Consider the following 26,871-nt stretch of genomic DNA (forward strand, 5'->3'; position numbering starts at 1 on the left):
AGGGCAGCCCAGGGGGTCGGCCAGGATGGGCGATCAGTATGGAAAGTGGGGGACCAGGGGCTGAGGGCAGCCCAGGGGGTCGGCCAGGATGGGCGATCAGTATGGAAAGTGGGGGACCAGGGGCTGAGGGCAGCCCAGGGGGTCGGCCAGGATGGGCGATCAGTATGGAAAGTGGGGGACCAGGGGCTGAGGGCAGCCCAGGGGGTCGGCCAGGATGGGCGATCAGTATGGAAAGTGGGGGACCAGGGGCTGAGGGCAGCTCAGGGGGTCGGCCAGGGTGGGCGGTCAGTATGGAAAGTGGGGGACCAGGGGCTGAGGGCAGCCCAGGGGGTCGGCCAGGATGGGCGGTCAGTATGGAAAGTGGGGGACCAGGGGCTGAGGGCAGCTCAGGGGGTCGGCCAGGGTGGGCGGTCAGTATGGAAAGTGGGGGACCAGGGGCTGAGGGCAGCCCAGGGGGTCGGCCAGGATGGGCGATCAGTATGGAAAGTGGGGGACTGAGTGTTACGGGCTGTGCGGGGGAGGAGGCCGAGTGTCCGTTGCTGGAGTGTGGGGTGGGTGAGTTTCTGACAATCATGGGATATCAAACTGGGGGTGGATGAAGGGTGGTTATTATGGGATGGTAGTGGGGGATGGGGTTGAGTATTATGGGATATGAGGCTGGAGTGCTGGGAGGGGTGCTTATTATGGGATGGCCAAGGGGGGGGAGGGAGGGGGAACGAGTTATTATGGGATGTTAGCAGTAGGGCCAAGAGTGAAGAAGTTGGCAAAGAGTGCTTATTATGGGATATCTGAGGTGGGGAGCAGGTTGAGTTTGTAAAAGGTCTGCGCTACATGTCAGTAGCCCCCGGGCATATATATGCATGGAGTGTTGGGGGCGGGGTGTGTGTGTGTGTATGTGGGGTGTCCGTGTGTATTATGGGATGGCCGGGAGGTGGGCGGTTGCCCGGGTGACGCGCGCGCGCGCTCGACGGGGGCGTGGCCAATGGTTGCCTGAGCGACGAGGGGGCGGGGGTTGCCCGGGAGACCTAGGGAGGAGGGTGGCGGTAGTGGAGGGGGGGGGGAGTTGGAGTTGGTTGAGGTTATTATGGGCTGTCCGTGGGGGGGCGGGGCCTGTGCGGTGGGATTTCCCGGCCGGTGTTTCGGGCCCTTTAAGAGGCGCCGCCGGAGCCGGAGCCATTTTCCCCCCTTCGGCCGCGGCGAGGAGGAGCCGGAGCGGGAGTGACACCGGCGGGACCCGGCGCGACCTGAGGCGGCTCTAGGGTGAGGAGGGCGCGAGGCTCCGGGCGAGGCGCCCGTCCCGGCCCGACGCCGTGCCGGGGGTCACCCCTTCACCTGTCCCTTCCGCGGGCGGCCCCCGGCCCGGACCCTCTCCCCGGCCCTGAGGCGTGCGGGCTGCCCGCGGGCGGCGGCCTGGCCTGAGGGAGCCGCGCTCCCCGCGCCCCGCTCCCGGGCCCGGCCTCCCAGCAGGCCGGGCGCCCGCCCCCCGCCCCGGGCTCGCCGGCCCCCCGGGACACGTGGCCCGGCCCCCTTCCCGGTGGGAGCTCGCTTCCCGCCGGCGGCGGCGTCCCGGCTCGGGGGGGACCCCGGAGCGCCCGGGCCTCCACGCCCCCTGCGCCCCGCCGCTCCGGAAGAGAACCTGAGTTGTCCCGGAGGACAGCCCCGGGAGAGCTGCCCTGCGGTCTGGGGACTGGCCCCTCCCCGGGCGCCGAGAGGCGCCCCCCCCACGCCCAAGTGACCTTGTGTCCCCGGGCAGCGGCCGCCTCCCCCGGCCCCCTCTGCGCCTCGCCACTCGGGTCCCCCCCCTCCCCGGCCACTCCGGGCTCAGGCTAGCCCAGCCTGTCCCCTCCCCACCATGCACCAGCCTGACCTCGGGGGCGGGCGGGGGGTGAGGTGGGGTGGGGGGGCATCGCTTCTCGGGGGGGCTTCTGCCGGGGAGCCGGCTCACGGGCTGTCCCCGAGGAGTGTGGAACTAAGTTCAGCCTGAGTGGTTCGGGTGCTCGGCGAGGGTGGCAGGGCGGGGGGGGGGGGGGGGGCGGAAAGAGCGGGTGGGGGAGGGGGACGGCGCGTCACTCACTGTTCTCCCCCCCCCTCCCCCGCACAGTGACTCGGGCCAGTGTCGAGGGCCCCAGGCCGCAGGCAGGAGCAGCTGGGCCAATTCCCTGGCCGGGGAGCGGAAGGGGATGGCGTCGGGCCTGGGCTCCCCGTCCCCCTGCTCGGCGGGCAGTGAGGAGGAGGACATGGATGCACTTCTGAACAACAGCCTGCCCCCACCCCATCCAGGTAAGAGCTTCCCAGAGGGCCCAGGGCAGGAAGGAGGTGTCGGAGCTTTCCTGGAGACTTGTGCGAGGCTGTGTGCGCCGCTTGTCTCCTCCTGTGCAGGGAGCCCAGGGCGGAGGGCATCCGAAGGGAGTGGTTCTCTTCTGCGGAGCTCTAGTGTGTTGTGGGGGGCGGGGGGGGGGAGTGCGGGGGCGGGGGGGAGGTGGAAGCCATGTGCCTCTTGGGCACCGCGGACCCAGATGTAAGCCGGCTGTACGCAGGGCTGTCTGGAATACTCCGCAGTTCCCAGTTGAGGGAGCTCTCTGGGTTAGCAGGCATTACCTGGAGCAGGTTCTTAGGAGGGCAGGTGGCGGGGACATGGTGGGGTGAGGTGAGATCTCTGTTGTAGGAGCCCGGCCGGGCGTCTGGGGTCTCACCGAAAAGAAAGCGGGTGTGTTGGTTGCTCTCTGTCCGATTATTTTTAGCTTGTGATCAGTTACCGGTTTTCTGCGCTGTTGACGAGTGTGAAGTTTGAATCGCTCCTTACCGGGTCTAGAGAACTTTTGAGTTAGGCAGATTATTGGAATTTTTTGAGTGGGGAAGGGATTGGGGGATTAGGGGAGGGGCAGTAGCCTAGTAAGGAGAGGCAGAGGGGAGGGAAGGGACTTCTCCCCTGGGGTGGACCTAATCCTGGCTTCTTTCCTAGAGGCTTGGGTCACTCTGAGGGAGTTCGGGGTCTGGGTTGGTGGTGTGAGGTGTTTGTGTGGGTGTGTTAGGGTTTGCACTCGGAGTGTTTTGGGGTGGCTGCCTTGACTGGCTAAACCCGTAGAGTTATAACCAGCCTGCCTGAGTGCTTGTCCTCAGGTGACGGTTGATGTCACGCTTATTAGTGGATATCTTCTCTTGTCTCCTTATTCAGAGCCCCTTCTTAATACACCTGTTGGTTTATTTGACTCTCGTTCACTTAAAAAATTAAAATTTAAATGAATAAAAGCCAGCCCCTCCCCACCAGCACCAGTTCTTTATGCCCCCACCCCACCCCCTTCTGGAGCCTGGTGGTCCCGGGGCTTTTTGGTTGTTGTTGTTTTTGTTTTTCTATTTTTTTCGAGACAGGTTTTCTCTGTGTAACTGAGCCTGGTGTCTGTTTTGTAGAGTAGGCTGGCCTCGAACTCACAGAGATCCTTCTGCCTCTGCCTCCGCCTCCCTAGTGCTGGGCTTAAAGGCATTCACCACCACCACCACCACCACCACCACCACCACCACCACCACCACCACCACCACCACGGCCTGGCCTGTATTTGTTTTTTATGACATAGTTTTCACTTCTGCCTTTTCCTTAGATCCAACTCAATTTTGAGGTATCCAGAATAAATGCTTTTCAAATTTGCCCCTCCCCCCCCCTGCTTTTTGAGACAGGTTTCTCTGTGTGATTTTGGTGCCTGTATCTCCCTCTGTAGACCAGGCTGGCCTCGAACTCACAGAGATCCGCCTACCTCTGCCTCCCAAGTGCTGGGATTAAAGGTGTGTGACACCACCTGGCTTTTTTTTTTTTTTTTTTTGGTTTTTCGAGACAAGGTTTCTCTGTGTATCCTTGGCCTTGGCTGTCCTGGAATTCATTCTGTAGATCACACTGGCCTCCAACTCACAGAGATTAGCCTGCTTCTGCTTCATTGGGATTAAAGGTGTGTGCCACCACTGCCCAGCAAATTTGACATTTTCTAACCTAGAATTTTTCACTTCAGTCCGAGACCATTTAAGAGAACTGATATTCTTGATATCTTTGGCCACAGGAGTGAGGGACTTAGATTTGCATCTCATCATCTAGGTGTAAGGCTGCAGGTTTCTGTGCCTTGATGGGGTGGTGGTGGGAAGGAGGAAGGCTTACTTTTCCTTCACACTCTTTGTGAGGGCAGGATGAGCAGTGCTGTCCCCCAGTTTTGGCCTCATCTTAGCCTTCTGGTAGCCCGCTGGTCTAGGGCTTCCCTCCCGAGTTGAGTGTGAGCTATTCAGGCTCAGTGTGAACTCTGCCCCAATATGTAGCATGACCCAGTTTTTCCGCGGACACACCCAATCTGCCCCTTTCCCAAATCTCCCTCTATCTCATGCAGTGGTTGCTTGCCATTCAGCATGTGATTTGCCCGAGGAGTTTAAGGGTTGTATGTGATATCTTCTCTGCCTCCATGGACTTGTCTTTATCTCTGCTCTATAGGCAGAGATGAAGAAGGGACATGTAGCTGATTAAGGGGTGGTCTAGGGGTTATGGGGGCGAAGCCCTTAAGAAAATGGTTGTTTGGGGATGAGAGGGGCCTCCTAACCTCTGACTTGATCCTGGGAAGTGTGAAAATGGGAGGCCTGTGGTGCTTTGTGTACCGCCTTAGGATCTGTCTAACTTCAGAAGGGCAGAACTAGAGTTATTCATTCTAGGGCTGCTTCTGGGGCTCAAGAGCTAAGAGTGTGTGTGGAATTGAAGAGAACATGTTGTTTGCCACTGTTCTCTTGGTCTTGCTCCTTTTGTGGAGTCTCGGCATGACTTCTATATGTTGGATAATATTCTTGTTGGATGATGAGGGAGCTGAGCTTCCAGACTGGTTGTGGGCTCCAATCCTCAAGCTAAAGCTTTTGGAGACCTTCATGGGAAGAAGGTCATAGGGTTGATAACCTCCACTGAGCCCTTGTTAAATCGTAGTTGTAATGTCTTAGAAAATTATGATTGAGTGAGTAATGCAGTCTTTCAAATAGTGTCACTCTTCATGCTGTCTTGGTTTGCTTGCCTGGCACATCAGGGTGACCTCTTACAAACCGTGTCATCCTTGAGTAGGTATAGAGATCATTAGCTGTGGACCTGGGGCCAGGTAGTCATTTGGGAAGTTTTCTTTGAGGGTACTCTTTGCTCTGTGTACTTCTGTCGGCTCCACCCCCAGCCCGCCACTTCCTGTCTGTCCTATGTTGGCACTGGGTGCCCTGGGCTGGCTTCTGCGGTCAGGAGCCATTTTCCTTCTCTTCAGTGGGTGAGGCACTCCCTTCTCTCTCCTCCCTTTCCTACTCCCCCCTTCTTGGGCGGGGGTGGCTTGGGAAGAGAGCGAGAAGGGGGAGGAGGGAACTGGGAGCTGGTGTACATGTCTGGTACAAAGAAAGCTCCCTGGCAGCCTTCTCCCTCTGTGCCCCTTTCTACCTATCCTTGCCCAGGATCTCCAGTGTTACCCAGGCTTTGTGTGTTCTTCTAGCCAGGGAAGGAGGTGGAGCCAGATGGGAGGGGGGTTGGGAAGGGGAGATGGTGACAGCTGGGCTGATTCCGGGCCCCTAGGGAGAGGAGTCGCCTGACCCAGGAGAAAGCTGGGAAGAAACAGTAGGACTGGAGATGGAGAAAGGAGACTGGGAATGGGTGTGAAGTTGAACTGGAAACTCTGGTGGTTTTGAACAGTGATAATCCCGAAGGGCTTTGATACGGGTGTGATTTCTTAGACCCTGAACCTGGTATTTGATCTGGGGTGGTGGGGTGAGGATGGAGTTTGTGTTAAGTGCCTTCTGGTTATGCTTCCCTCACCCCTGTCCTATGGGCTGTGTGGCCACTTGAGGGAGACCTGGATCCAGTTCCCTTGCTTGCTGAGTTCCAGGCAGCTCCATTGAGCAGTGTGGTGAACACAGAAGGTGGCTGGAGTGATGAGGAGAGAGCTAGGGCCTGGACAGCTGCCCGAGGTGGGCCTGCTCTAGCCTGGCAGGCCTGTGTCGGGGGTCTATAGTTCTCTTTGTCTGTGTCCTGGGCATCCGCTCCCTTCTGTGTGCTTACTGTAACAGTTCTTTCTCTTGGGGGGAATCTGGGACGAGAGGTGGGAGAGACAGTCTAACCCTCTGGATTAGGTCCTCACCTTTGCCAAATGTGTGTAGACAATGAAGAAGACCCAGAGGAGGATTTATCAGAAGCGGAGACTCCAAAGCTCAAGAAGAAAAAAAAGCCTAAGAAACCTCGAGACCCTAAAATCCCTAAGAGCAAGCGCCAAAAAAAGGAGGTGAGTGGGTGACTGAATGTTCTGGGGAGTGAGAGGAAGAAGGAGGTGCTCCAAGAATGGTTGTGGGCCTGAGGGTATTTTTCCTTCTGGAGCCGGGGGTCAGGTCCTGGGATGGGCTCAGGACTGTCCTGAGGTCAGCATGTGTGTAGCATGTGTGTCGTCTCCCTCTCCCCTTCCCTGCTCCAGCGTTTACTCTTGTGCCGGCAGCTGGGGGACAGCTCTGGGGAGGGGCCCGAGTTTGTGGAGGAGGAGGAAGAGGTCGCTCTGCGGTCAGACAGCGAAGGTAGCGACTATACTCCTGGCAAGAAGAAGAAGAAGAAGCTCGGACCTAAGAAAGAGAAGAAGAGCAAGTCCAAGCGGAAGGAGGAGGAAGAGGAGGAGGAGGATGACGATGACTCCAAGGTGCCTAGACCTCTGTCTTGTCCCCTTTCTTGCTAGAGCCTGCCCCTGGTTCTCAGATACATTCCTGCCCTCTAGAACACCATCTATCTCTCCGTAGAGTTTCGAGTACTTCCTCTAGTTCTCCTGTACCCAGCACTTGCAAGCCATAGTTTCAGCTTGCACTCTCTTAGCAAGTGTGGGCAGGAGGAGGCAGATTCTTCTTGACTGTGTTCTCTCTGCAGGAACCGAAATCATCTGCCCAGCTTTTGGAAGACTGGGGCATGGAAGACATTGACCATGTGTTCTCAGAGGAAGATTACCGTACCCTCACCAACTACAAGGCTTTCAGCCAGTTTGTCCGGTAAATCAGGAGGATCTTGGGGAGTGGAAAGGGAGGAGACTCCTTCTAGAATTTCTTCTTGTTTCCTTTTCTCTTTTATACGTGGCCATCTTTCTTATTCTTGTCCTTTTCTCTACCAGACCCCTAATTGCTGCTAAAAACCCCAAGATTGCTGTCTCCAAGATGATGATGGTCTTGGGTGCAAAGTGGAGGGAATTCAGTACCAACAACCCCTTCAAGGGCAGCTCTGGAGCTTCGGTGGCGGCTGCAGCTGCAGCGGCTGTGGCTGTGGTGGAGAGCATGGTGACAGCTACTGAAGTCGCACCGCCCCCTCCCCCTGTGGAGGTGCCTATCCGCAAGGCCAAGACCAAGGAGGGCAAAGGTGAATGGAGTTGAATGAAGAGTCCAGGGTGGGCTTGGGAAGTCTAAAGACAGCATAGGCATGCTGGATCACCCCAAGGGAGGTGGCAGGAGGGGGGCAGGGGTGAGCCTCAGATTCAGAAGGCAAGGCAGAGTTGAGCAAGCTTAGGTGAAGAAAGACTTCGTTCTCCCATCACTGGCCTTGTGATGGACATTTGGCTGTATCCTGACTTTAGGTCCCAATGCTCGGAGGAAGCCCAAAGGCAGCCCTCGAGTGCCTGATGCCAAGAAGCCTAAACCCAAGAAAGTAGCTCCTCTGAAAATCAAGCTGGGAGGTTTCGGCTCCAAGCGTAAGAGATCCTCGGTGAGAGCCTGGTTCATCCCACTGGGGGGAGAGGGAGCTGTGTGGTGGAGAAGGATGTTGCTTTCTGTCAGGTACATAAGAATGTGGGGTATTATTACTCAGGCTGGTGTGACCAGGCTTCCTCTGTGCAATTCTTGCTGGGGTTCTTTACCATTCTTTCCTTGGCCTGGGCTTTTAACCTTGTTCTTTTCTCATTTTTTTCAGAGTGAGGATGATGACTTAGATGTAGAATCTGACTTCGATGATGCCAGCATCAATAGCTACTCTGTTTCGGATGGTTCTACCAGCCGCAGTAGTCGGAGCCGCAAGAAACTCCGGACCACTAAAAAGAAAAAGAAAGGTGTGTTTCTTTTCTGTACTTAGGGGATGGGACAAGGTGGGAATGGCCAGGGAGAATCTCCCTTAGGAGATAAGGGTGGGGGAGGAGGTTTTGTTCTAATAATTGGGCTTTCCCTCTTCCTTGCCCAGGCGAGGAGGAGGTGACTGCTGTGGATGGTTATGAGACAGACCACCAGGACTATTGTGAGGTGTGCCAGCAAGGCGGTGAGATCATCCTGTGTGACACCTGCCCCCGAGCCTACCATATGGTGTGCCTGGACCCAGACATGGAGAAGGCCCCCGAGGGCAAGTGGAGCTGCCCACACTGTGTGAGTACCTGGCTACTGGCACCCCTGGGAAGGTACCCCTAAGGGCAAGGGTGGGGTGATGAGTTTCTTTGGGCCTGGGTGGAAATAGAAATGGCAATGTCCTTGGCTGTCAGCTTTGAGAAACATCTAAAGGCACCATGGCAGTAGGTTCTGGCTTGGGGTGGGGGTGGGTGGTAATAATCTGATCTCCGGTTCTTTATTTCAGGAGAAGGAGGGCATCCAGTGGGAGGCTAAAGAAGACAATTCTGAGGGTGAGGAGATTCTTGAAGAGGTTGGGGGTGACCCAGAAGAGGAAGATGACCACCATATGGAGTTCTGTCGAGTCTGCAAAGATGGCGGGGAGCTGCTATGCTGTGACACCTGCCCTTCTTCATACCATATCCACTGCCTGAACCCCCCGCTGCCAGAGATCCCAAATGGCGAATGGCTCTGTCCCCGTTGTACTGTAAGTGACTTGAGTGAGGGTGGGAGATGGGCGCAGTATCTCATAATAGCACAGGGTTTGCTCTCGTGTAGGCATTGTGAGGCTGGGGAAGGGTCACAGGAGACCTACACATTGTCTAGCTGAGACAGGAATTTCTTTTTTTTCTCAATTAGTCTTGGGACACCATCTCCTGTGTAAACATAGAATTAACTGAATAGAGGAGGTAGTGTCCTGGCAGTCCTGTTCTAGTTCAGTCATTCCTCTTTCTTTCTTCTTTCTTTCTTTCTTTCTTTCTTTCTTTCTTTCTTTCTTTCTTTCTTTCTTTCTTTCTTTCTTTCTTCCTTCCTTCCTTCCTTCCTTCCTTCCTTCCTTCCTTCCTTCCTTCCTTCCTTCCTTCCTTCCTTCCTTTCTCTCTCTCTCTCTCTCTCTCTCTCTCTCTCTCTCTCTCTCTCTCTCTTTGGTGTTTTGAAGTGATGTCTCATTACATAGTCCAGGCTGGCCTTGAACTTACTATATGTATAACTCAGGCTGACCTTCAATTCATGGTATCTCCTGAGTGCTAGGATTACAGGTGTGATTCCTACACATGGTCTTGTCTTTAAAAACTTTAATTTTGGGAGCTGGAGAGATGGATCAATGATTAAGAAAGAGCACTTGATACTCTTTCAAGACCCTGTTTTTTTTTTTTTTTTTTTTATATATGTCTTGCCTGTCCTGGAACTTACTATGTAGACCAGGCTGGCCTTGAACTCAGAGATCTACTTGCCTCTGCCTCCTGCCTGCCTGCTGCACTGAGGTCTCTTCCCCTTCCCCTTCCCATCAGTTCTTTGTTCCTCTTTAATAGTATTGTATCTACTTGTATGTCCTCTGTACATACATGATTTTATGTATCTGTAAATTTAGGACTCAAATATTGGAGAAAACTAGACTTTCTAAGACTGACTTACTTTGCCTGTATAATATACCACATTTTCTTTGTTCTCTGTTGGTGAACACCTGGGTTGGTCCCTAGCTTAGCTCTTGTACACAAGCTCTGCAATAAACTTTTATTTTTGAGACAAGGAGCTCATTATATAGCCCAAGCTGGCCTTGAACTCATGCTGTCCTACCTCCTCTTCCTGAGTATTAGGAGCAAAGCTCAGGTTACTGTGCCCAGCCAACTTCATTTAGTCTGGATGTCTTGCCTCAATTCTTGGTAACTTAAGACTGTTCGAGAGCCCATTTACTTATTGCCTTTAAATTGCTTAGGATGGAGAATTGCTTGGCCCTAGTTCTGTGAATTTTCTATGCCTAGCTATTTTGGGTTATTGTTTAAAGTATAGCTCCTTGGCTTTTTTTTTTTTTTTTTAAAGCTCTGATGATGTCCAGAAAGGGAGAGAAAATTCTAGTGTTCTTTACCTAGGGAGGGTCATGGAGTTAGGTTTTATTTGAAATGAAGTCTTAATGACTCATTGACAAGATTAAAGTTGTGGGCTTGTCTACTAATTTGTTTTTAATTATTTAAAATTCTTTTTGATAGGGTTCCACTTTTAGCCCTGGCTGGCCTGAAATAATCCACTGTGTAAAACAGATAGGGTGGTCTCTAATTAACAGATCTACCTACCTCTGCCTCCCAGCTGCTGGTGTCAAAGACTTAGGTCACCAGGTTCTCTGTTAATTTTACTTCCTGGCCATGATGGTACATTAATTATCTAGCAGAGGCAGAGGCAGTAAGACCTCTGTAAGTTTAAGGTCGGTCTGGTCTATATATTGAATTCCAGGCCAGCTAGGGCTCTACAGTGAGCCTTATATCTGAAAAGAAAATGTGTGTGTGTGTGTGTGTGTGTGTGTGTGTGTGTGTGTGTGTGTGTGTGTGTGTGTGTTTGTCTGTCTTGTGTATGCACATGTGTGTGCAGGGGTCCAGGCCTCTGTGCCTAAGGCCAGAAGAGCAGCAGTGTTCTACTCTATTACTCCATCTTATTACTTTGAAAAGAATCTTACTAAATAAATCTTACTAAACCTGGAGCTAGGCTGGCAGCTAGCAAGCTCCCGTGATCCTTGGGTCTGCTCCCATGGCACTGGGGTTACAGGTGTGTGTGACTGTGTGGCTTTCTATGTGGGTGCTGGGGATTTGTTTTATGATGGGTGTTTTGCTGTATGTATGTATGTATACTATGTATATTCAGTGAGAGAAGGTGTCGTGTCTCCTGTTACTGGAGTTACAAATGGTTGTTAGCCACAATGTGAATGTTGAGAATCAAATCTGGTTGCTCTGGAAGACCAGCAAGTCTCATCTCTACAAATGCTAGCCATTTTATTCATGTTCTCATCCTGTGCAGCAAGTGCTGTTACCCATAAACATTACTGCTTATTCATTCTTGGGGAATTTCATACATCTCCCTGTGCTTTTTAACTGAGAGAAAGTGGTCTCTTTTTCAGTGTCCAGCTCTTAAGGGCAAAGTGCAGAAGATCCTAATTTGGAAGTGGGGCCAGCCACCATCTCCCACCCCAGTGCCTCGGCCTCCAGATGCTGACCCTAATACTCCCTCTCCGAAACCCTTGGAGGGGCGGCCGGAGAGACAGTTCTTTGTAAAATGGCAAGGCATGTCTTACTGGCACTGCTCCTGGGTATCAGAACTGCAGGTAAGCCTGGCACAGGCTGTATGTGGGGCGACCCTGCAGAGGTCGTGAGAAAAGAGCCGTGTGAGTAGGGGCCAGAGGAGCTCCAGGGTGGTTTACTCTCTCTCTCTCCGCTCCCAGTTGGAGCTGCACTGTCAGGTGATGTTCCGAAACTATCAGCGGAAGAATGATATGGACGAGCCACCTTCTGGGGACTTCGGTGGGGATGAAGAGAAGAGCCGAAAGCGAAAGAACAAGGACCCTAAGTTTGCAGAGATGGAAGAGCGCTTCTATCGCTATGGAATAAAACCGGAGTGGATGATGATCCATCGAATCCTCAACCACAGGTACCTGTTTGGCACCCTGGACGTAGTGTACCCATGGAGGCTCTTACTAAAGGGCCTAAGAGAGTGGGCATTGCCATTGACTTACTGTGCTCAGGAGATAGTCTTCTCTAATTCAGTGACGGAGTCCTGGAATTTGGCCCGTAGGAGAGTGTAAAGTAGAGAGAGATTAGTGATCCAAAGACAGATACTATTGAGGCTCTGAATACACGTGGAGTCTGGTAGATTTAGAATGGTTTTGTTGGTGTTTTTTGTTTTTTTGTTTTTTTTTTTTTTAATTTTTTTGTTTTTTGAGACAGGGTTTCTCTGTGTTGCTTTGGAGCCTGTCCTGGAACTCACTCTGTAGCCCAGGCTGGCCTTGAACTCACAGAGATCCGCCTACTCCTGCCTCCCGAGTGCTGGGATTAAAGGCGTGCGCCACCATGCCCGGCCGGTTTTGTCAGTTTTTAAGAGCAAGGCTGATTGAGGAGGTGAGGAAAGTTGCCTTCTGGCTCTGAGGAGTTTTTCTTTATTGACCTTGCAGTGTGGACAAGAAGGGCCATGTTCACTACTTAATCAAGTGGCGAGACTTACCCTATGATCAGGCATCTTGGGAGAGTGAGGATGTGGAGATTCAGGACTACGACCTGTTCAAGCAGAGCTACTGGAATCACAGGTAGGCAATGGGAGGAAAGAGCTGAGGTGCTCTCTTGAGAGGAGGACCCCTTGGCATTGTGGAGTTTTCATTCCTAGGGAGTTAATGAGGGGTGAGGAAGGACGACCTGGCAAGAAGCTCAAGAAGGTGAAGCTTCGGAAACTGGAGAGGCCTCCGGAGACCCCAACTGTTGACGTGAGTTGGTGGAAGTGGAAGGGCATCATTTGTTGGGTGGGCACTATGTCTGCCTGCTGCAGCCTCATGGTGCAGCTCCAAGTCAGCCTGCAGATGGCTGTACTGTAAATGCTCCTTCTGCACAGGTCTGTAAATCCGAAAACACTGCGATTTCCTTCTTTCTTCTCCATCAGGAAAAACCCACAGAAGAGATTGTATATGATGACAAAGTATTATCTAGGGAGTGGTCTTATACACAAGGGCTTATTTATTTATTTGAGAAAGGCAGAGTCTCTTGTAGCTGAGGCTGGCCTAGAACTCCTGATCTTCATGTCTCCACACCTCCCAAGTGCTTTGATTGCAGGTGTGCACCACCATCACACCTAGCTCCCTCGCAGATCTAGTGGAATTAGTGTATTGTTAGTGAATCTTTAATTTTCATATTTTTTTAGTGCTCTGTTTATTGTTTGAATAACATTGGTGTTTTGCCTGCATGTATGTCTCTATGAGGGTGTCAGACCTTGGACTGTTAGCTCCCATGTGGGTGCTGAGAACTGAACCCAGGTCCTCTGGTAGAGCAGTCCGTGCTCTCAACCACCGAGCCATCATCCAGCCCTTAGTTTTCATGTTGAGCTCCTGAAGTAGGAGCATAATAGGCAGCTGCTACCGTGCCTGGCTTCCTTACGGGTTTTGTTGTTGTTTTTCTTTTAGCTTCCGGGGGGAAAAATCTAGTGAGGCCATGTGAAGGGGGAAGTAGCTATTGTCTTCCTCAAGTCTTTACCAGCTCTTGTCTTCTCTCTTATCCTTTAGCCAACAGTGAAGTATGAGCGACAGCCAGAGTACCTGGATGCCACAGGTGGCACTCTGCACCCCTACCAAATGGAAGGCTTAAACTGGCTGCGCTTCTCCTGGGCTCAGGGTACTGACACCATCTTGGCTGATGAGATGGGCCTTGGGAAAACTGTGCAGACCGCAGTCTTTCTCTATTCCCTCTACAAGGAGGTAAGAATGGAGAGATGTTAGTGTTTGTGTGGGTGTTTTGTGATTGTATTCTTTTCTTGTACTTGGAGGAGAGGGAGGAAGGGAAGAAGGACGTTCACTCTGAACACTACTGAGGGACAAGAAGACATAGGTCTGGCAGTGGAAATTGTTTTCCTTAAAATTGTATTTGTGTGGGTGTTTTTCCTGTAAGTACGTCTGTGCACCACCTGTGTTCCGTGCTTGTGGAGGCTAGAAGAGGGGGTCCGATCTCCTGAGACTGGAGTGACACACTGAGCCATCATCTGGGTCCTGGGATCTGAACGGGGGTCCTCTGCAAGAGTAGCCTGTGCTCTTAGCCAGTGAGAGACCCTACAGTGGGACTCTTATGGGAATGGAGCCATGGTAGACTTAGTGGGGGAGATGGAGTGCACGTGTTTTGAGGTCAACAGACTTGTGGGTGGACTTAGTGGTAGGGAAAGTCTTGGTGGATGAGTTTGGCATTGTCAAGGTGGGCTGTTAATTTTTGGAAAAGAGAGGGTCAGACAGCTTTCGTAAAGGAGAAGGATGGCGGGGCAGGGGTGCAGTGTCAGACCTCAGCTTCACTGAGGGTCGGAGGGAGGTGGAGTCTGGGGTGCAGGATGATGGGCTCTTAGCCCTGACCCTGCCTGCTTTCTTCCTCCTAGGGTCATTCCAAAGGCCCCTTCTTAGTAAGTGCTCCGCTTTCTACCATCATCAACTGGGAGCGAGAGTTTGAGATGTGGGCTCCCGATATGTACGTGGTAACCTATGTGGGTGACAAGGACAGCCGTGCTATCATCAGGGAGAATGAGTTCTCCTTTGAAGACAATGCCATTCGTGGTGGCAAGAAGGCCTCCCGAATGAAGGTATCTCAGTGCGGGGAGGAAGAGGATACTGTTGGAGAGGGAGTCACTGCTTTGGGCTTAGTTTGCTGCCTCACCTGGTCTCTGGGTAAGGCAGAAGGGTAACTCTGGGAGCAGGTAAAGCCCACCTGTCCCTGGCTGTGCTGATATTGGAGGAGTGGACCAGTAATGAATAATCAACTCATCTTTATGCAGAAAGAAGCATCTGTGAAATTTCATGTTCTGCTGACATCCTATGAATTGATCACCATTGATATGGCCATCTTAGGTTCTATTGATTGGGCCTGCCTTATTGTGGATGAAGCTCATCGTCTGAAGAACAATCAATCTAAGGTGAGAAGGAAGAGAGGTGATAGTCTCCAGTTTTAGTCTTTTGGGAGCTCATCTCTTTGAAAAGAAACCTAAGGAGAGAAGAAAGGAAAATGGTCTGTTTCCTTCCTTACCTGTGGTAGCAGTTCTGTGGCCAGGCCTTTAAGAATGATAACAGCCATAAGAGACTTAATTTCACTGGACAGTGAAACAGCTTGGGATTCTGTAGAGATACATTGGTGCCCTGATTTTTTGAATTTCATCTCTCTTCTCCAGTTCTTCCGAGTTTTGAATGGTTACTCACTACAGCACAAGCTGTTGCTAACTGGGACTCCATTACAAAACAACCTGGAGGAACTGTTTCATCTGCTCAACTTTCTCACCCCTGAGAGATTCCAGTAAGTGTGTTTATCATAGTCAGTCCATGATTATCTTGAATTCTTCTTGTTGCCCATCTCCTATATTTCCTTCCTTTGTTTCTACCTCTCCAACGACTTTCTTTTTTTCCTGAAGCAATTTGGAAGGCTTCTTGGAGGAGTTTGCTGACATTGCTAAAGAGGACCAGATTAAAAAACTACATGACATGCTCGGGCCTCATATGTTGCGGCGGCTCAAAGCTGATGTGTTCAAGAATATGCCATCCAAGACAGAGCTGATTGTGCGTGTGGAGCTGAGCCCTATGCAGAAGTGAGTGTGAGGTGCAGAAGCACAAATTCCGTCTTGTAATCCAGCTAGACATGTGCATTTTGCCAAGGGTTTCTCCCATATAGCTCCTAGGCATCTGGTGACAGGAGCAGGCAGGGTCTGGAGAAACTTGAGACCTGGGAGCTGGAGTTTGTAGTTCTTAGTTATACCTTCCAGTGTCTAACATAATGACCATGTGGCTAGTGCTTGTTAGCTTAGCTGCACAGTGAGGGAGGTTGGAAAGATGATCTCAGGCTGTTGGGTCTCAGCATCATTAGTCATTTAAAGACTGGAGTCCAACCTGTCCTTGCATCTTGTTCATGTAGGAAGTACTACAAGTATATTCTCACACGGAATTTTGAAGCACTTAATGCTCGAGGTGGTGGCAACCAGGTTTCCCTGCTAAATGTGGTGATGGATCTTAAGAAGTGCTGCAACCACCCTTACCTCTTCCCTGTGGCGGCAATGGTAAGTTGTGCCACCTCTTTGTCCTCCCTGGGTTGTTCACTCCTCCTTGTGGGCTTCTTTAATACATTTTCCTTTGCTTCTGTCACCAGGAAGCCCCTAAGATGCCTAATGGCATGTATGATGGCAGTGCCCTAATCAGAGCATCTGGGAAATTGTTGCTGCTACAGAAGATGCTTAAGAACCTTAAGGAGGGAGGGCATCGGGTTCTCATCTTTTCCCAGGTATGTGGGCCCAACTAGAACTTTGGAGACAGTGTGGGACAGCTCTAGTGACTGAGAAGAGAGTTATCACCTGACAGTTCTGTAATTCAGCTGTTCCTTTTTACAGATGACCAAGATGTTGGACTTGCTAGAGGATTTTTTAGAACATGAAGGTTATAAATATGAACGTATTGATGGTGGGATCACTGGGAACATGCGACAGGAGGCTATTGACCGCTTCAATGGTAAGAGAAGAGTGGCATATTTCCAGGCAATCATTTTCTTCTTTTTGGTTTTTCGAGACAGGGTTTCTCTGTGTAGCTTTGCGCCTTTCCTGGAACTCACTTGGTAGCCCAGGCTGGCCTTGAACTCACAGAGATCCGCCTGCCTCTGCTTCCCTAGTGCTGGGATTAAAGGCATGCGCCACCACTGCCCGGCTTCTTTTTTTTTTAAATAAAAATTAAATATTATTGCTAGGTGGTGGTGGCACATACCTTTATTCATTTAATGCTTTTAAGCACTCAGGAGGTAGATCTCTGTGAGTCTAAGGCCAGCCTGGTCTACAGAGGGAGTTCCAGATCTCTTCCTCTCTCTCTCTCTCTCTCTCTCTCTCTCTCTCTCTCTCATATATATACATATATCTCATATATATATATATATATATATATATATATATATATATATATATGATGGGCATGGTGTGCACACCTTTAATCCTAGTACTCAGGGGACAGAGACAGGCAGATCTCTGTGAATTCAAGGCCAGCTGGTTTACATAATGAGTTCCAGGACAGCCAGGGCTATGTAGCGAGATCCTTTCTCTCAAAACCCCAAAACAACAACAACAATAAAAAGATTACTTTTTTTGTGTGTGACTGTTTTGCCTTCATGTAAGTATGTCTACTGTGTGGGCCTAGGTACTGGAGTTACAGAGGGTTGTGAGTTACCATGTGGGTGCTGGGAATTGAACTCAGGTCTTTTGTAAAAGCAACAGGGTCTCATTACATATCCTTGGCTGGTCTAGAACTATGTAGACCAGGCCTGACTCAAATTAGAGGTGGACCTGTCTTTAACTAAATGCTAGGATTAAATGCTTGTGCCTTCTGTCTGGCCCCATTTTCTTGTGTTTCTGGAACGATCACTTGATTCTTTTTAAAGTGTGCATGTGCTTGCAACTGTGTCTACACACTTGTGCACCATGGCACAGATGTAGGAGTCACAGGAAATTTTTTGTTTTGGTTTTTCGAGACGGGGTTTCTCCATGTAGTTTTGGTGCCTGTCCTGGATCTTGCTCTGTAGACCAGGCTGGTCTTGAACTCACAGAGTCCGCCTGGCTCTGCCTCCTGAGTGCTGGGATTAAAGGTGTGTGCCACCACCACCCGGCCACAGGAAATCTTACAGGAATTGGTTCTCTCCATCTACCATGTGAAATCCTGGGGATTGAACACAGGTTATCAAGGCATCTTTACCTGCTGAGTCATCTCACTGGCCCCACAGGTTTGTTTTTTATGATTTTATTTTGTGTGTGGGTATTTTGCCTGCATGTGTATCTATGTACCGTAGGCTTATAGTACCTGCTGAGGCCAGAAGAAGGCATTGGATCCCCTGGAACTGGAATTACAGCTGGTTGTAAGTTGCCGTGTGGATACTGGGAATGAATCCAGGTCCTTTGGAAGAAAAGCCAGTGCTCTTCACTGCTGCGCCATCTCTCTTCAGTACCCCAGCTTATTCTTGTGCACCTGTTTTCTCAGGAGTTCCTTTGGGTCTTGGTCAGTTGATAGGGAGGAGCGAAGCTTTTGAAGAAGGAATTGGACTATGTCTAAGAGATTTTTCTGACCTTCCCCTTGGAGTCCTTGTTCTTTCTGATTAAAAAGGGACATTTTCTCTAACCTTGTTATATCCTGAGGCTGAAAGAAGGATCAGATTAGTTTTGTTTTTAAATTTATTTTATTTTTTTTTTTTGATTTTTCGAGACAGGGTTTCTCTGTGTAGCTTTGCGCCTTTCCTGGAACTCACTCTGTAGACCAGGCTGGCCTTGAACTCACAAAGATCCACCTGGCTCTGCCTCCGGAGTGCTGGGATTAAAGGCATGTGCCACCACCGCCCAGCTTTAAATTTATTTTTATATGCATGTTTGTGTGCCTACTTGTCTGTGTATCATGTATGTATAGGTGCCTGAAATGGTGCCTGGAGTTATGAGCTACCTGATAGAAACTGAACCTAGGTCCTCTGTGAGCAGAGAACGCTCTTTATCTCCAACCCCAAGGATCAGATTTGTTGAAGCTCAAATACATGACTCGTCTGTCTCAGTAAAGACAACTACACCTTCCCCCAACCTTTACATTTTATTTAGGGTTTTTTTTTTTTTTTTTTAGACAGGGTCTCTCTGTGTAGTCCTGGTTATTTAAAATATTTTCGACTTAAAAATTGTAAAAAAAAAAAAAATACAGAGTTAGCCTGCTGCTCTTAATAATAGCAACTTACAGTGCTTGAGGCATATGCATGTATCTCAGCACGTGGTATGTCAGTGGGGCTGCAAAGAGCACTGGCTGTTCTAGAGGACCTGGGTTTGACTCCCCAGCACCCACATGGCAGCTCATAACTCTTTAACTCCAGTTCCATGGGATCCAACATCCTTTTATGGCTTCTCTAGGCCGTGCACATATGCTCTGCACAGACATATATGAAGGCAAAATAGGTGCACACACAAAATGAAGATTAAAAAATATTTAAAAAGGCCGGGCGGTGGTGGCGCACGCCTTTAATCCCAGCACTTGGGAGGCAGAGGCAGGCGGATCTCTGTGAGTTCGAGGCCAGCCTGGGCTACCAAGTTAGTCCCAGGAAAGGCGCAAAGCTACACAGAGAAACCCTGTCTCGAAAAAACCAAAAAAAAAAAAAAAAAAAAAAAAATATTTAAAAAGAGCCGAGTGGTGGTGGCACATGCCTTTAATCCTAGCACTCTGGTGGCAGAGGCAGGTAGATTTCTGAATTCGAGGCCAGCCTGGTCTACAGAGTGAGTTCCAGGACAGCCAGGGCTACACAGAGAAACTCTATCTCAAATAAAATAAAAATAAAAACAATTCAAGAATATCATTACTACAGGAGACCCTGTCTGGAAGTGGGGGAAAAGGGCCAGTGAGATGACTAGCAGGCGAAAGTACTTGCCACCAAGCATGTCTCTGATTTCTGTCCTGGGACCTATATGGTAGAAAGAACCAACTCCTGCAAGACGTCTTCTGGCTACATATGTGTGCACGTGCATATACGTACACAAAATAAATGTAATTTAAAAATACTTTTTTAAAAGGCCGGTGGGCCATTCAGTCGGTAGACGTGCCAAGCTTGTTTACCTGAGTTTCTGTGTCTGTGTCACATAATGGAAGGGGAAGACTGGCTTTGTCCTCTGACCTCCATGTGGGTGCTGGAGAGCACACTCCCATACAAATGCACACATGGGATTGTCTGGGGATGTAACTCAGTTGTTAGAGTGCTTGCCTAACATCCCCAGCACTACATAAAGTGTGGTGACACAAAACTGTAATCTCAACACTGGGCAAGCAGGGATATGTAGAGACAGGAAGTTCAGTTATCCTTGGCTAGCCAGAGTTTAAGACCAGTCTGATCTACTTGAGACCCTGTTTCAAAAAACAAACAAACAAAACCCAAAAAACTCAACAAAATAAGATCTAACATGGTACAGTTGCCAACAGTAGGAAATTAACATTGAGTCATATTGTCAGGTGAACTGTAGATCCTGAGTGTCGCCGTTTTTCTCTGATGTTCTTTTTCTGTTTGAGGGTCGAATCCCTGGTGCACAATTAGATCCAAGGGTAGATCCTACTCTTGACACTATAGTTAGATAGGAAGCTGCTGCTGCTGCTGCTGCTCCTTCTCCTTCTTTTTTTTTTTTGGTTTTTCGAGACAGGGTTTCTCCGTGTAGCTTTGTGCCTTTCCTAGAACTCACTTGGTAGCCCAGGCTGGCCTCGAACTCACAGAGATCCGCCTGCCTCTGCCTCCCGAGTGCTGGGATTAAAGGCGTGCACCACCACCGCCCGGCTCCTTCTCCTTCTTTTAAACTTTTATTTTATGTGCATTGGTGTGAAGGTATCAGATCCCCTGGAACTGAAATTATAGACAGTTGTGAATTGCCATGTGGGTGCTGGGAATTGAACCCCTATTCTCTGTATTCTCTGGAAGAGCAGTCAATGCTCTTACCCGCTGAGCCATCTCTCCAGCCCCACAGGAAGCTTCTTAACTGACATTTCACCCCACCCCACTCCTTCCTTCATGGTATTGATACCTGGAATTTCTGGTCAGTTATTTCATATAGAGTCTCTTTTTTGAAAAATGTAAGTATAAGAATGTCACATGTGATATTGTGTGTGACGTTTGCATTTATCCTTTCTGGTGATTATTAGTCACTTGGTTGAGGTGGTGGCTGCTAAAATTCTCCATTGTAAAGTTACTTTTCTCATTGAAATTCATACATCTCTTGAGGCAGATACTTGAGATTGTGCTAATGTTGTTTGTAAACTTTGATGCTGATTTCGGGGTCCTTTATGACAGTTGTTTGCTGTTTTATAAGCGGTTTCTTTCTTTTTTTTCCTTTATTTTATTTTATTTTATTTTACAGTACCATTCAGTTCTACATATCAGCCATGGGTTCCCCTGTTCTCCCCCCTCCCACCCCCTCCCCTTCCCCCCAGCCCACCCCCCATTCCCACCTCCTCCAGATCAAGGTCTCCCCTGAGGACTGGGATCGACCTGATAGACTCAGTCCAGGCAGGTCCAGTCCCTTCCTCCCAGACTGAGCCAAGTGTCCCTGCATAAGCCCCAGGTTTCAAACAACCAACTCATGCAATGAGCACAGGACTCGGTCCCACTGCCTAGATGCCTCCCAAACAGATCAAGCCAATCAACTGTCTCACCTATTCAGAGGGCCTGATCCAGCCCTTCCGTTGACGGGCCCCTCAGCCTTTGGTTCATAGTTCATGTGTTTCCATTCATTTGGCTATTTTTTTTTCAATAATTGAGTAAAACTGAAATTTATTATAAGCCACAGTCGTCCTAGGGACCTCCATGCTGTATATATAGCCTCTGTGGTTCCATGGGTTGTGGTCTGATTGTTCTTTATTTTATATCTAGAATCCACTTATGAGTGAGTACATACCATGACTGTCCTTCTGGATTTGGGTTACCTCACTCAGGATGATTTTTTCTAGTTCCATCCATTTGCCTGCAAATTTCATGCAGTCATTGTTTTTCTCTGCTGAGTAGTACTCCATTGTGTATATGTACCACATTTTTTCATCCATTCTTCCGTTGACGGGCGTCTAGGTTGTTTCCAGGTTCTGGCTATTACGAATAGTGTTACAAGCTGTTTCTTACCTTCCTTCTCTACTTATTTATTGGAATTCAGTAGAGAACTCACGATGTTTTCTGTTTCTTAGCACCGGGTGCTCAGCAGTTCTGCTTCTTGCTTTCCACTCGAGCTGGGGGCCTTGGGATCAATTTGGCCACTGCTGACACAGTTATCATATATGATTCTGACTGGAACCCCCATAATGACATTCAGGTGAGTAGAGTAGCAGCTTTAGGGGCTCCCAGAAGTCCCCACTCTGCAGGAGGGGCTCTGTGATTTGAAATTTAAGTATGAGTGTAACAACAGACTTTCCTCTTTTTTTTTTTTTTTTTTTTTGGAAGGTCATTTTTTTGTTGTTGTTGTTTTTTGGTTTTTTGAGACAGGGTTTCTCTTGTGTAGCTTTGCGCCTTTCCTGGAACTCACTTGATAGCCCAGGCTGTCCTCGAACTCACAGAGATCCGCCTGCCTCTGCCTCCCGAGTGCTGGGATTAAAGGCGTGCGCCACCACCGCCCGGCCTGAAGGCCATTATCTTCTAAGCCTGGGAATTGGTGTTAGTTGTAGACCTATTTTGGGTAATGTGATCAGAGGTTGGTGTCTGGAGGGAGAGCTGCAAAGGAGATTTTATGGGAAGACTAGCTTCATTCAGCTTTTGTCTAGTATGACTGTTTTCTGTGAAAGTCAGTAGAACATAAGATTGCCGGTTTTGCTTGATCAACTCCAGGCCTTTAGTAGAGCCCACCGAATTGGGCAGAATAAGAAGGTGATGATCTACCGGTTTGTGACCCGTGCGTCCGTGGAGGAGCGCATCACCCAGGTGGCCAAGAAGAAGATGATGTTGACGCACTTGGTGGTGCGGCCTGGGCTGGGCTCCAAGACCGGCTCCATGTCCAAACAGGAGCTCGATGACATCCTCAAATTCGGCACTGAGGAGCTCTTCAAGGATGAAGCCACAGACGGGGGTGAGCTAATCAGAAGCCTAGAGTTGGGGTGGAACCTGCTCCTCAGAGGGTTCCATGGAAAAACTGCTTTTTCCTCCCTTTTTCCCCCCTTCGTTGTTGTTGGAGACAGGGTTTCTCTGTTAACAGCCCTGGCTGTCCTGACTACTCACTTTGTAGACCAAGCTGGCCTTGAACTCAAATCTTCCTGCCTCTGCCTCCCAAATGCTGAGATTAAAGGCATGTGCACCACCACCACCACCACCACCACCACCACCACCACCACCACCACCACCACCACCACCACCACCACACCCCCCCAGCTGGGAACTGCTTTTTCTACTGCAGCTGAACTGACTGGGGGTTGTGGGTTCCTGGTTCTTGGCAGGCGGAGACAACAAAGAGGGAGAAGACAGCAGTGTCATCCATTATGATGACAAGGCCATTGAACGACTGCTGGATCGCAACCAGGATGAGACCGAAGACACAGAGTTGCAGGGCATGAATGAGTACTTGAGCTCATTCAAAGTGGCCCAGTATGTGGTACGGGAAGAAGAAATGGGGGTGAGTATGAGTCCAAGGCAATGCTGTTCTTGGTGATTGGTCTGAAAATTGGAATTGAGATCATGATGATATTTGAAACAACAGGAAAACATCTTTTTGCCTTGCAAAGAAAGAATGTAACATGCTCAGTTTCCATTCTCATCTTTGCCTTGACTGTCAGGAGCTGCACAGCCAGGTTTCACATAACCAGCATAAACTCTCCTAGAGTCTTATATTATGTATCCTATTAATTCTTCATATACATTTTTGAATGCTACCTTAGAAAAAGCAGATGGAAAGCCGGGCAGTGGCGGCGCATGCCTTTAATCCCAGCACTTGGGAGGCAGAGGCAGGTGGATCTTTGTGAGTTTGAGGCTAGCCTGGTCTGCAGAGCGAGATCCAGGAAAGGCGCAAAGCTACACAGAGAAACCCTGTCTCGGAAAAAAACAAAAAAACAAAAAAAAAGAAAAGAAAAAAGAAAAAGCAGATGGATACATACTTTAATAACTAGCTGTTTTTTTTCAAAGGTGAGAATTCTTCCCTTTTTGCTTTTCCACCTTTGATCTTTTACACTAAGAAGCAAAAACTACCAAAAGAGAATGTATGAGGTTTTTATAATATATTTCTTCCCTTAAGTAATTTAAAAACATTGCTTTCTTTGCTGGTTCCCTTTAAACCACTTGACGAAGGGTTGGGTTGGCATGGATTTTTGATGTCTTCACCATGCTTTCTCATCAGAGTGATGTTGCTCTTGCTGTCTTCTGATAGTATAGCCTTTTCCCCCTTCTTTTTTTAAATGAAGTCTTGTTAATCAGCATAGTTCTCAAACTTTTGATCCTCCTGCACCAACATCCCAGTTGCTATGATTACAGGCCTGGGTGTTATTTTAGCTGAAGCCTAGACTGGCTTTCAACTCTATGTAGCTTAAGCTGATTTTGAATTCCTGATCTCCTGCATCTGCCTCTCAGGTACTGGCATTACAGGCATGTGCCACCTACCATTCCTGGCCACCATATCATGTCTGACTGTCTGGCAGAATTTTTATTACTACTTGTTTTTTTTTATTTCTGAGACAGGGTCTCAGGTATCCCAGACTGGCCTTGCTCTTACTGTGTATCTGAGAATAACCTGACTCCATCTTCCAAGTGTTGAGCTGACACCATGGGTCACCAGGCCTGGTTTACATGGTAATGGAGGCTGAACCCAAAGCTCCTTGCGTGCTGGGCTAGCATTCTGTCCAGCTGACTCATATCCTTACCCTTGTCTAGCAGATCTTGATTAGCGGGATTATTGTGGTTTTTTAGTGATTTGCATAGGGCTATAAGATCAGTTCTGACTGATAGGTTAATTTTTTTTTTGCTGGTTTTTTTTATTTTTATTTTTTTTCTCCCCTGTTTTTTTGCGATAGGGTTTCTCTGTGTAACAGCCCTGGCCATCCTGTGTTGCATGAATCCTAGAACTCCCTTTGTAGCCCAGGCTGGCCTCAAATTCACAGAGATTTGCCTGCCTCTGCCTCCCAAGTGCTGGGATTAAAGTATGCACCACCACCACCTAGTTTAGGTTAGGTTTTTGAAGGGTCCTAAATCAAACACTAACGGGGATTTTTCTTTCCTCCTTATTTATTATTATTATTTTTTAATTCATTTTTTCTGGGCGGTGGTGGACTGCCCTTTAATCCCAGCACTGGGGAGGCAGAGTCAGGTGGATCTCTGTGAGTTTGAGGCCAGTCTGTTCTACAGAGCAAGATCCAGGGCAGGCACCAAAACTACACAGAGAAACCCTGTCTCAAAAAACAAACAAAAAAAAAAAACAAAAAAAATTTTTTTGAGACAGGGTTTCTGTGTGTATCCCTCGTTGTCCTGGAACTCACTCTGTAGCCCAGGCTGGCTTTGAACTCACAGACATCCGCCTGCCTCTGCCTCCCGAGTGCTGGGATTAAAGGCGTGCGCCAACACCGCCCAGTTTACTATTGCAATTTTTTGGAGACAGGCTCTCCCTATGGATCCCAGCCTGGTCTTGAACTCATGGTCTTCCTACCTTAGCCTCCCAAGTGTAAGATTATACATCTGAACCACAATGTCTGTCTGCTTCTGGGTTTTAAGACAGGGTCCCATATATCTCAGGCTGTTCTGGGAGTCACTGTGTAGTCGAGGATGACCTTGAGTTTCTGATCCTCCTGCCTCTACCTTCAGAGTGCTGGGATGACAGACCTGTGCCACATGTGTAACTGCCACAGCCGATATGTGGTGCTGGGGATTGAACCGAGGTTTGTGCACACGGAGAAGTACACTGCGATTTTTTTACCAGCCTGTTCTTAGGAGATGTTGCTTCAAGTCAGGTTTATGTGTAACTGGTGGGGAAACTTTATATAGATCAGCAGTAAATTCAATCAAAAACTGCTTTTTTTGTAGGAGATCGTATTCCTTACAGTAGCAGAGAGTATTCTGTAGAAGCAATTGCCTGTCACAGCACATGTTAGGGCTGATCTACGATAGTGCCTATGCAAGTATATGTGGTCTTCTCTGATTAGTGCCTGTTATTTCTTTTTTTTTTTTAAAGATTTATTTTTTTATTATGTATGCAGTGTTCTGCCTGCATGTTTGCCTGCAGGCCAGAAGAAGGCACCAGATCTCATTACAGATGGTTGTGAGCCACCATGTGGTTGCTGGGAATTGAACTCAGGACCTCTGGAAGAACAGACAGTGCTCTTAACCTCTGAGCCATCTTTCCAGCCCCATGCCTGTTATTTCTTTTTACTTTCTTTTTCTTTTTCTTTTTTTTTTTTTTAGACAGGGTCTCACTATGTAGCTCTGGCCTGGAACTCACAGATATCTGCCTGCCTGTGCAGGCAGTGATGGGTTAAAGGCATCTACCACCACACCTGGGTATTTATTTCTTTTTAGACCTTTTAATCAGAAGGTGGAGTTGCTGGGGATGGAACCCAGGGCTAAGCAGTTAATCTGCTACTGAGTTACATTCATTCATACTGAAAGAATTTTTTTTAGTTTTAAAATTTTTATTATGTATATTCATTGTGCAAAGTCCTGTGTACTTTAAAAATATCTTTGGGGACAGGATCTTTTTATTTTTGTTGAGACAGGGTAGGCTGTCCTAGAACTCACTCTGTAGACCAGGCTGACCTCAAATTCATAAAGATCTGCCTACCTCTGCCTCCTGAGTGCTGGGATTAAAGGTGTGCACCACCACTGCCTGCCTGGGACAGGGTCTTATGTATCCCAAGATAGAATTTAGGCAGCTAAGGATGACACTGATCTTCTGACCCTTTTCCCTCTGCCGCCCAGGTGCTGGGATTACAGGCATCTGTCATCATATCTGGTGTATGTGGTGCTGAGAATTGAATCTAAGAATTGGTGCATGCTATGGAAGCACTTTACCAACCAAGCCATATCCCCAGCCCCTCTATAAATTGCCTCTATGTTGGCCTTGAACTTTTAGTTCTCTTGTCTCAGCTTTCGTATTGGCTAAGAAAAAAGAGCTAAGGCTTATAACTTTATGCACAAAACTTTAACAGCCAGGTCACACTATAACCTGCTCTTGCCTGGAGATGAGTTCCAGGCTGACCTCAGGCTCTATTCTTCTCCCTCAGCTTCCTGAGTGTTGAGTTTATAGGTGTGTGATGATCAATTTAGAAAAAGCTGAGCCCACCATGGTGGTGCTTGCTGTTAATCCTAGCATTCAAGAGGCAAGGCAAACAGGTCAAGGCCATCCTGGTCTACATAGTGAGTTCCAGGCCTCTTGGGTCTACGAAGTGAGACCTTATCTCAAAAAACCAGATTGGGAGGGAAAATGATAAGAAAGCTTGTTTTGTCTTACATATTTTAGGAGCTTTGGTGTCGTTAGTTAGGTCCTGTGCTTATGGACAACAGGACTGCTAACAGGGCTATGTACTGAGGGAACTGCTCAGAGGGCAGTGAAGGAGCAGAGAGAACAGACTGCTGTCTAGTATCTCGTTCAGTA

General features: G+C 48.9%; 1 protein-coding gene across 18 annotated transcripts in view; it reads left to right on the forward strand.

The window, feature by feature from the left end:
* Window positions 1–1,007: 1,007 nt before the first annotated feature.
* The window catches only part of Chd4 (chromodomain helicase DNA binding protein 4), a 38,735-nt gene continuing 12,871 nt past the window's right edge, over window positions 1,008–26,871 (forward strand). For 6 of the 18 annotated variants that reach the window (XM_076567978.1, XM_076567979.1, XM_076567980.1 and 3 more), the window contains exons 1-25: window positions 1,008–1,260; window positions 2,102–2,280; window positions 6,142–6,263; window positions 6,450–6,665; window positions 6,887–7,005; window positions 7,125–7,366; window positions 7,581–7,708; window positions 7,913–8,048; window positions 8,177–8,355; window positions 8,561–8,800; window positions 11,198–11,401; window positions 11,519–11,724; window positions 12,245–12,376; window positions 12,454–12,550; window positions 13,340–13,531; window positions 14,194–14,394; window positions 14,587–14,724; window positions 14,977–15,098; window positions 15,214–15,387; window positions 15,711–15,852; window positions 15,942–16,073; window positions 16,180–16,297; window positions 21,503–21,627; window positions 22,137–22,374; window positions 22,739–22,914. In XM_076567978.1, the coding sequence (XP_076424093.1) occupies window positions 2,181–2,280; window positions 6,142–6,263; window positions 6,450–6,665; window positions 6,887–7,005; window positions 7,125–7,366; window positions 7,581–7,708; window positions 7,913–8,048; window positions 8,177–8,355; window positions 8,561–8,800; window positions 11,198–11,401; window positions 11,519–11,724; window positions 12,245–12,376; window positions 12,454–12,550; window positions 13,340–13,531; window positions 14,194–14,394; window positions 14,587–14,724; window positions 14,977–15,098; window positions 15,214–15,387; window positions 15,711–15,852; window positions 15,942–16,073; window positions 16,180–16,297; window positions 21,503–21,627; window positions 22,137–22,374; window positions 22,739–22,914 (3,879 nt within the window). In that variant the 5' untranslated portion in view covers window positions 1,008–1,260; window positions 2,102–2,180. The remainder of the gene's footprint in view (window positions 1,261–2,101; window positions 2,281–6,141; window positions 6,264–6,449; window positions 6,666–6,886; window positions 7,006–7,124; window positions 7,367–7,580; window positions 7,709–7,912; window positions 8,049–8,176; window positions 8,356–8,560; window positions 8,801–11,197; window positions 11,402–11,518; window positions 11,725–12,244; window positions 12,377–12,453; window positions 12,551–13,339; window positions 13,532–14,193; window positions 14,395–14,586; window positions 14,725–14,976; window positions 15,099–15,213; window positions 15,388–15,710; window positions 15,853–15,941; window positions 16,074–16,179; window positions 16,298–21,502; window positions 21,628–22,136; window positions 22,375–22,738; window positions 22,915–26,871) is intronic. The other 12 variants (XM_076567988.1, XM_076567989.1, XM_076567990.1 and 9 more) reach the window with 3 other exon arrangements.

Source organism: Peromyscus maniculatus, chromosome 3 (genome assembly GCF_049852395.1).
Source record: "Peromyscus maniculatus bairdii isolate BWxNUB_F1_BW_parent chromosome 3, HU_Pman_BW_mat_3.1, whole genome shotgun sequence".
NCBI classification, from domain to species: domain Eukaryota; kingdom Metazoa; phylum Chordata; class Mammalia; order Rodentia; family Cricetidae; genus Peromyscus; species Peromyscus maniculatus.